Raw genomic sequence first — 9,305 nt, 5'->3', positions numbered from 1 at the left:
TTCCAGTTAGGATGTTGCCAGTGAAATCAAATTCTGAAATGGTTGTGAAGGACATGTGATTCAAAAATTCTGCTACCCCCATTCCCCAAACTGCATAAAATCTGGTTCCAGCATACAGGAAGGCACATCAATAGGGCAATTGTGTTTGGGACCTCCACTTATATCACAATTATGCTCTGGAGTAGATCTAAATCTTGTCCTCAGGCAGAAGCAAAGATTTGTAATAAGAGACAGCAGGCATCAAAGGCCAAGAGCTTGATAAAATGGAAGCAGAGCCTCTTAAAAGATACTGAAGGCTGCTGCTAATTCACCAAACGGTAAAGAGGGATCAGTCCTTACCTGCTACAAGCAGTTACGGTTTTAAGACTTATTAAACACTACAATGGGCACCCTCCAAACCTCAATGGACCAGGTAGCAGCAGTGACTGCTACTGTAATACTATACTATTGTAACATTTCTGTTGTCATCAAAGCAAGAATGTCTGCTTTTGTGGAAGAAAATAAAAGACCATAAAGCCAAACTGACTGATTTAGAAAGCAGTAGTGCTGAGATAATTTACACGTAGCTAGTTCCCAAGGAAATAGGAAAGGGTAGCTTTGTTGCTCCGGAACCTACCAAGAGTGACTTGCTCAGACTCTGTGGAACATTGCAAAATCTTTCAGCTTGAAATTAGGCGTGTCAACATTGTTTGAAAAGTTTAGGGGGCGGAGGCTTACCATCGACGGCATGGCATTTTGTCCTGAGTGTATTCTAGTGGCACCCCTTGTAGCAGTTCTTCTCTTAGCAGTCACCATCTGCCATTTCGCCCCAGAATGCTTTGGGAACAACAGTGTCTGTAGCGTTCTGGGAGAAAAATGGCAACCGCTAAGAGGCATTTCCACTGCCATAAGTGGCAGCACTGAAATACAGCTAAGAAAAAAGGACTGTGCCAAGGGTAGTCCCGCGTGAACTTTTCCCACCCACCTTAGGAAAATCACTGAAACCCCCCCCCCCCATTCACTACCTGTGAATGGGGCAGCATTCCTAGACCAGTCCAGAATTTTGCCTCCAGGGGCCAGTGATGGAGGGCAACCAGTGTAGGGTTGCAAAACAGGTGAAAGACAAAACGTTGTTTTGCTTTTCTGACCCAGTACACGTTAAAAAGGAAGAGACAGACTCCTTCCAGCTTAGTCAAAAGAATTTATTAGAAAATATTCTGAACTACATAAAACTCTTTAGAATATTGTTTCAGTAGACTTTATTCCAGCCTTATGCTACAGACACCATAGCCTGGAGTTAGATTAGCCACTGTGCTCTTGATTTTTTTGTATTTTTAAAATTATGACATATTTAAGCCACATGCACACTGAAAGACTGGAAGGAGTGCTTAGTGCACCAACACCCTCCCTCCAATACAATTTAAAGAAGCTCCAATTCATCAATTTTCTCACAGCACCTTAGATCAGTTGGGTTTGCTCCTGCATTACTGAAACTGTTGGAAAAGGACAACACCAAGAAATTAACAAATTTCAGTCAATAGCCACAGGAATGCAGAACTGATTCTCACAAGCTGGTCCTATGTAAGTTTACTTGAGAAGTCCTACTGAAGTAAATTAATGGGACTTACTCCCATGTAAGTATGTATAGGATTGCAGCCTTGTGAAATAAATGCCCACATATTTAAGAGCACATGCTTCCTCATGTATTCATGTTAAAGCAAGCCTTAATTTTTCCAAAAAGACAGAATAGACTGGCCCAATCCAATTATGCACGCACGTCACAACAGTGGTTAGGTGGTGAGCAAGGAAGATCGGCATTTCAGTATTGACACAATGATAGGGAGGGCTGGGAGCAATCAGTCTGTCCCCAACAAGTGACTGGCCCCATCAATACTTGCAGCATTAACTTTCTGATTAGAACTACACTTTTTCTTCCTAATACAGCAACAGATGCACCCTGAAACAGACAGCGCCCATCCTTGCACATAGTGCCTACTCCAACAGGAGATAAGTGCACCCTGTTCTGATCAGCATGCCTACATGCTAAGGCAATGGATTTTTGAACAAATCATTTAAAGGGCATGAAGTTTGAAAACATTTATGTGAACAGAGGCTGACTGCATACTAGTCAATATTCTTCATTAGGCCTGGAAAAAGTGAAGGTTCAGTATAAAACTCTGCCATGGGTATGCTACAGGAGTATGGTAACAAAAATATTAAGCAAATTTCCTAAGCATGTAGGAGCATCTTAATCCTTCACATCATAGTTACTTAGAAGATTTCCTGATAGGAGCATTACGATGAAGGGTCACCTGTGGCTTGGTGCGGATAATATTTTCTGATCTCTTTACCACTGTGGTGAGATTGGTAATGCCTCAGGCACTCTTCTCCTGTTTAAATTCCTCTCCTCTTCCCTTTTCAGCACTAACTCTGGTTATTGTTACATCAGCACCAAGTTGAACATAAACGATAGTTAGACATCGAGGCAGATGTAAGTCTCAGCTCAGGTTTAAAGCATATCATGATTCATATTCAACCAGCTGAAGACGTAATAGCGATAATTAGTAGCAAAACGGGAAAAGTGAAGAATGTTCAAGTCTGAGGGCAAGATGAAGAGAAGCATATTCTGAGCTCTACGAAGATCAAGAAATGTTACATCTGCACTGAGCATGTATATAGTAAAGGTACCCATACCCCAAACTTCAACTTCAATAGCTGGAAGAATGTAGTAAGTATAAATACATATGGTGTGATTAAACAGAATTGGCATTGTAATTTGCTACAGTATTTTTTTCAAGAAGTGCCAGCCAGTTTTGGCTAAAAATAGGTTGAAATATCATTAAAATATCTACTAGTCTAACACAAACGTTTTTCAGAAGTCTAAAACATAGTGTTTGACTGTAAAAAAAAAAAAGTATCCACACTAAAAGACTCCATAAGATAAATATTATCTTTAGTTACACACAAAAGACAGCCAAACGGTTCACTGTCTGCAAAGTAATAAAGTGAATTAGTTATTTCGACATTGTTGTGTTCCATATTCCTTGATTTATTGTCAGCCTTGGGCCTTCTGTGGAGCTGCTGCCAGTGGGAGCGCTCTCAGAACACGGAGCTAAATGGCTGGTTTCATCTGCTTAAACGTGCAACTAACTGTATACCGAGCATGGTACACATCACAGCTACTGCAACGTAACACTGGGAAGATTAATAGCGCTTTGTTTCAAAGGAATATTAAACCAAGGCCCCTTTATTTCCTTAGTTCTTCATTACCTCTAAAAGGAGCGAGTGGTAACTTCTCGATGGCCTGGAAACATCAGTACAAGTCCGACCAAGGCATTGAAAGTGAACTGCAATATGCATAATGACTCCCTATGTAGCAACCACACTAGCTTCACTGCATTCCATTGTATAATACTTGCGGTTAACTCAAATACAAGATTCTGTATAAGACTCTGCCTCATGCATTATCATAGTGTGAACTCATAATGGAATGAGCTGGGCAATCTATTATGCAGCCTTCATCATGATAGAATCCTTGTTACAGAGTCTTTTGCTTTTACCTCACATGCCTAATACATAACAACTGCTTACACTGGACCAGAACTGGTAACGCTATGCCACAGGTAATATGATTAAGGCTATTGCTCACACAATCCACCTGCTACACTGAGCAAAATGTTTCTCTCAAGGTGTTGGAAGATAAAAATAAAGTGTACTGTACCGAACAATACCAGACAAAATTTAAGTTAGGCAATTAATACCCCAATACAAAAGTCAAGCACAGAATACCTTTCAAACTCACAGGAGTATTCCAAAGGTCATTTCCCCAAACTAGGTAGAGCATTAAGCGCTAGTTTTGGTATCTGCACCATGCCTTTTAGAACTAAACTTTGTTTTAATCTAACAACTCAAAGCAAGAACTGAAACACTACAAAACAAGCAGCAGATAGCCTTTATTTGGTGTTCCAGTAGGAATACTACACCCATGATTTTAGGCAACAAAATTGACTTTTGTAGAGTTATTGTTTTGTTGTTGTTTGAAGAGTTGTTCTGCTCAGACAGTGTGCTTTTAAAACACATATTTTAAGCCTGTAAATTGAGGCAAAACACTTAATTTTACTATAATTGAAGGGGGAGGGCAGGACCAAAGAGAAAACTGCCCTGAATCTTTTCCCTGACTGATTTACATATATTGTACATACCTGTCCAAATCACTGTATTTTGACAAACATTTGTGTCTATACACTACTGTTTGAACAAAAATGCTGTACATGTGGCATTCAACACAATTGTATATTACTAGTAAGAGGGGCACTCTCCTTTATTCCTTTTAATTTCTCTTTACATATCCTTTTGCAAAAGGATAAAGAAGTTGCAGCATTAATCTATATTTATTTATAACAAAACATTATACACTATATTGAAAAATAATTTTATCAAAATCAGATTTCAACCACTATTTTTAGTTAATAGTCCATGTCAAAATTGCACTTTGCAGACATCTTGGTGGCATTTTTCAGTCTACTCTTATTTCCTTTCCACAGAAACAACCTCTTCTGGATTTTTCTTCCGTGAATGTTTGTATTTGTCCACATAAGCTTTTACCAAATTTGCCACTTTTGCAGAATTCACTTCCCCACTCTTGCTATGACAAACCTAAACAAAAAATTTAAAAGGACAACCAGTAAAGTATTATTTAATCAAGACCAACTATATCACGTATCACATCTAAAAACAGAGAATTACTTGTGCCCAACCAAAATATGCAATCTCAAGAAATGACCCTCAGAAGATGTATATGCTAGGGAATACACTTTACCACGCTTATCTAATTCCCAGGGAAATGGGCAAATACCCTGTCACTATTACCCCACTAATCAGATAACATCCTTTGGTGCAGTAGAAGCAGGCTGGCTATAAAGGTTTCAGCATGGGGGTGGAGAGAACAGCTACTGCTACAACACAGGAAATACACCTCAAGATGGAAACAGCCCAAATGTGCCCAAACTCGCCAGCCTATTACCATGATGTTAGCTAAGAATTCTTTAAGTAGCTTAAATAGCTACAGCTGCTTCTTTCATGTCCCATAAGAAACTTCTGTGTGAAGTATTCTACAGAACTCCAAAACCTGTTACCTCACCTCACCACCTCCCATTTTCAACAGGCTGCAGTGTTAATAGAATTCAGGCCACTGAATATTTTCTGAAATGAACAGAATATTACTTACTTTATCTACTGCTTTCCTTACAATCTCTTTATATTCTTCTTTAGTAATGTCTTTATTTTGATAGAAAGGTTTAATAGCCAGTTTCACTTCTTGTGCAGCTTTTTCCTGAATTAGCAGTTTCTGGAAAATTAAAAGGTGCATGTTATTTAGGAAAGGGACACAGATATCAACATTTTTTAAAATAGCTAAAATGAGCATAAACAAACATGTCAATTTAGGGTTAAGCTTTAATATTTAAATCTGCATGGACAATGCAGCTGTTAGTCTTATTCAACTAAAGATTGGGCTTGTTCATACATTATGACATCCCACCGTGGTTTAATTTACCCATGGGGGCTGTCACATCATGCCAGGCACCTGCAGGCACAATTTTTGTATGTTGTTTGTGCAAACTTAGTTGTGCAAACTTAGGTGGCAAGGCTTGTTTGAGGGTGAGAAAACCCACAAATAACCCTAAAACAAGCTTCAAACAACCCCTGCCGCTTGGGTTCACACAACACGACAAGCTACAGCAAGCCAGGAGCCCATGTGTGCCAAGCAAAAATGGCACCTGCAGGTGACTGGCACAACGTGACAGGCCCTGCAGGTAAATTAAGCCACGGTGGGCTGTGTGAACCAGGTCATTATCTTATAACCGATGGCAGTAAAACTGCAGTACTAGCTGCTTCCAAGTAACCAGACAAGGAATCTTTACAGGTCTTGGGTCTTTTGTTCCTCTTTTAGGCAACTAACGAATAGCACAATTGTGTATGGGTAGGTGGGCTAGTAGCTCATCAACGTATTTGTAAGAAAGCTCTAAAATTACATCAGTTTTTCTTATCACATTAAAAACTGTTCAATGTCAGCACAATAGTTTCCCAGGGTCCTAGGATTTCTTAGGAAGCTTAAATGGTGATATACAGGGAAGATGGTCAGTAACAGTCTCTCCATTTTTAGGGCAAATAATTTTCTCCCCTTCAGCACTGTAGAATTAAGCACATTGCTCTTGGCTTTGAACTTGCCTGGTCTTTCTTCGAGCTATCTGCGCTGGCTTCCACCGTTACACTTACTTTGCTTTCAGCCAATTTTACAGCGGCATTAGAGGATTTGATGTTACTTGACGATGTTGCATTACCAGAACTTGGTCCCTGAAACGTTTCTACGCTTCCCAGAGTTGCTGTTGGAGCAGGCAAGAGTGTCGCACTCATGTTGTTGGCAACATGGGAAGTACTAGGAATAGCCTGTTTTAAAAAGTTATCAGAAGTTAGCACGCTGGTAGTTTCATACAAGACTGCTGCCTAGAACTTTTAGCAACTATCCAAATGCATTAAGCATCTGGGTGTCTCTAAAGTGAGAGTGCTGGGACCTACAGTTAATGGGTGGAAAGAACTCAGTTGCTCCAACACAGGATAAAGCTATCCTGTAAGACTGGAGAGGAGAGCAGCCCAAGAGCAAACAGGTGAGCAGGGGTTTGTTGAAGGGCTGTTCTCAGCAAGGCCTACATAGCGCAGAATCCATCCAGTATGTCAGGCATTGACCCATTTCGCTCTTTCTCCACTCCAACCATCTTAGCACCATACCAGTGTGTGAGTGAACATGCAGGCTCAGGTTTGTTTTTTTTAAAAAAAATTCAAGGATAGGGAGGAAAAAAGCAGTTTCCAGAAGTGATGACAGAGAGACCTGAGCTCACTTGCACTATGAATAGAGAAAAATCACCCATGCACCAGCTAAGACAGGAGCCAGAGCTCACCAGCCAGGAAAGGTGTGAAGAAAGGGACACCAATGGCAAGGCAGCCTCTCAGTTATCTAGTGGCAGCTGATTGGAGGGCCCATAAAAACACCACAACCATGAAGAGGAGAGTAATAGCCCAGATTCTTGCCAGCTAACACAGGTACAGGGGGAGCAGAGACTTGTAACAGATAGAGATCCTCCAACCTGGTTTTACACCTGTGTCAGGCAGTTGTGGTAAAACACATTAGAGCTGGCCTGTATTTGGAGCACACGTACAAGACAGAGAAGCCACTTGAGCCAACTTCCCTCAGTAGCAGTGACTTGTAAACCCACTCTGGTTCACTCCTGACATCATTATTGGGGAAGGAGATGAAAGAACAGGCAGGAAACACACTCCAGAGTGCCTAATATGTCAGCAAATATTTCCTAAAAAGAACAAATGCCCTCTCAACGCCTTTGAGAAGCACAGGAGAACAGGTATGTTTGCTTCAACAGAGGCCTTTTTCAATTAAATTTTCCTCTTCCTCCAAAATGCATCGAGACTGAGCAGGATCTTGTGGCAAGTTCTTCTTCTAAGAATGTGCAAATTGTTTTATAGTATCCCATGACAGGTGGTTCCCCTACCATGTGTAAAAAGAAAAAAATACTGGACTGAGCATGAGGGTTCTTTTGAGTCAGTTGAGGGGAGTCTAGCTCACGTGTGGGCAGATGGTAGATCCATATCTACTGTTACATCTCTGGGTGATTTGCAGTAGATAGACAAGGACTTCTGACTCCCGGTTGTTTAACAACAGTAGCAACGAAATGACTTCCCCCTGCCCTAAATTATACTGCTGAAATAAAGAAAGCTTGGGGTAATGAAGAGTGGATTTCTGTGTGGAAGGGCTGCAAGATCTTCTTGGTTCTTTTATTCAACATGTTCCTGGCCTCAGAATTCTTTATTCTCAGTGTATGTCTTTTCCACCAGGCTCTGGTTGGTGGATCTCAGTAAAAAATAATGTAGATCTCACAAGCCTGAAGTCTGCCCATACCTGGTAATTGTTTAAGAAAACAGAATTGCTAATATTCAGTTGAATGCATATTTGACATAAAACAAGCTGATCTCAAGCCTGCTTCTAAACTACACTGCATTTTTTACAGTTAAAAAATATACCTGCAATTGCTTTCCATCCAGTGGGGAAGCAACATAGTTAATCTGCTGGGATGGTGGCGGGGGTGGCGGCGGTGGAGGTGGTCCCTGAGACACATTGGTTGAAGCGGCTACCTGGACGAGAGGCACTCCTGTATGAAGATGCATGGGCACCGGTGGAGGAAGGTTAAACGGATTGTGCTGAATGTTCATAATTGGAGTAGGAACACCCATTGGATATGGAAAGATATTCATTGGCTGATGCTGTGTATTTACTGGTGTCATTACATTCATTTGCGGCTGCAGCACATTTATTGGTAGTTGAGAACTATCACCTTGCTGGCTGGCTTGGTCTTTGAAGTTTGGATCTATCAGATGAGAAAAGACATTTAAGAAATATGTAAGTCTATAAAGCATTACCAAAAAAGCCCAGAGGCTATGTTATTCATACACGGTATCTAACATTTTTATGCAGGCCTCAGGCCATCTTTCTCCCCACAATTGTATTGAAGTTACCAGATAATTATAAAGACATCAGGTACATTACAAGTTAATTAGTTTATTGTAGCACTGGCAGGTTTTGTCAGATGGGTTGATAAAAGATGACAGCAGGAACAAAGCATCAGTTGGCTGATAGACATTTTGCTTACTAATACTTTCAATATGTAAAGCAAGGCTAACTTTATACTCTATTAACCAGACAACAGAGCAACAGTCCAAATGTAAACACACAACTGAATTCTCACTTTCATCCATGGCTTTTGTCTCAAATTGATTGCGGACATCTGCAAAACAACATCACCCCTTATTCACATATGGCACAATGGTTTTCATAGAATCATAGAATAGTAGGGCTGAAGTGTCCTATAAGACCATTAAGTCCAACCCCCTGCTCAATGCAGGAATCCAAGTCAGAGCATCCCTGACAGATGGCTGTCCAGCTTGTCTTGAATGCCTCCAGTGTGGGAGAGCCCACCACCTCCCTTATATATGCCCGTGTCTTCCTATCTCTTAAATATAGGGCAAAAATATGGGACTATGGAGTTTATTTATTCTTTATCGTAAATCTTAAAAGTTCATGAATAGAAGGGCCTTTGAGAAATAAATGCCCACTTATTTAAGAGCACATGCGTCCTCATGTATTCATATTGCCTGGACCCAGAATGGTGGTTATCAGCAAAAACCTGCCTCCATTCCATTATCAAGTGCTAGGAGTGTCCTTTCCATGAGTGAAACACTGCTCACAGATTTTAGGAACC

General features: G+C 40.7%; 1 protein-coding gene across 14 annotated transcripts in view; it reads right to left on the bottom strand.

Annotated features, from left to right (window-relative positions):
• Positions 1-1,167: 1,167 nt before the first annotated feature.
• SCAF11 (SR-related CTD associated factor 11) overlaps positions 1,168-9,305 on the bottom strand; it is a 53,351-nt gene continuing 45,213 nt past the window's right edge. For 10 of the 14 annotated variants that reach the window (XM_084810650.1, XM_084810644.1, XM_084810652.1 and 7 more), the window contains 4 exons: positions 8,071-8,414; positions 6,208-6,426; positions 5,207-5,326; positions 1,168-4,635 (listed from right to left, as the gene is read on the bottom strand). In XM_084810650.1, the coding sequence (XP_084666776.1) occupies positions 4,507-4,635; positions 5,207-5,326; positions 6,208-6,426; positions 8,071-8,414 (812 nt within the window). In that variant the 3' untranslated portion in view covers positions 1,168-4,506. The remainder of the gene's footprint in view (positions 4,636-5,206; positions 5,327-6,207; positions 6,427-8,070; positions 8,415-9,305) is intronic. The other 4 variants (XM_084810655.1, XM_084810657.1, XM_084810656.1 and 1 more) reach the window with 2 other exon arrangements.

Source organism: Heloderma suspectum, chromosome 7, assembly GCF_057233095.1.
Source record: "Heloderma suspectum isolate Gila_16-S chromosome 7, 16-S_ref, whole genome shotgun sequence".
Lineage (NCBI taxonomy): Eukaryota > Metazoa > Chordata > Lepidosauria > Squamata > Helodermatidae > Heloderma > Heloderma suspectum.
The sequence above is the reverse complement of the archived record's forward strand: the minus strand, read 5'-3'. Positions and strand labels throughout refer to the sequence as shown.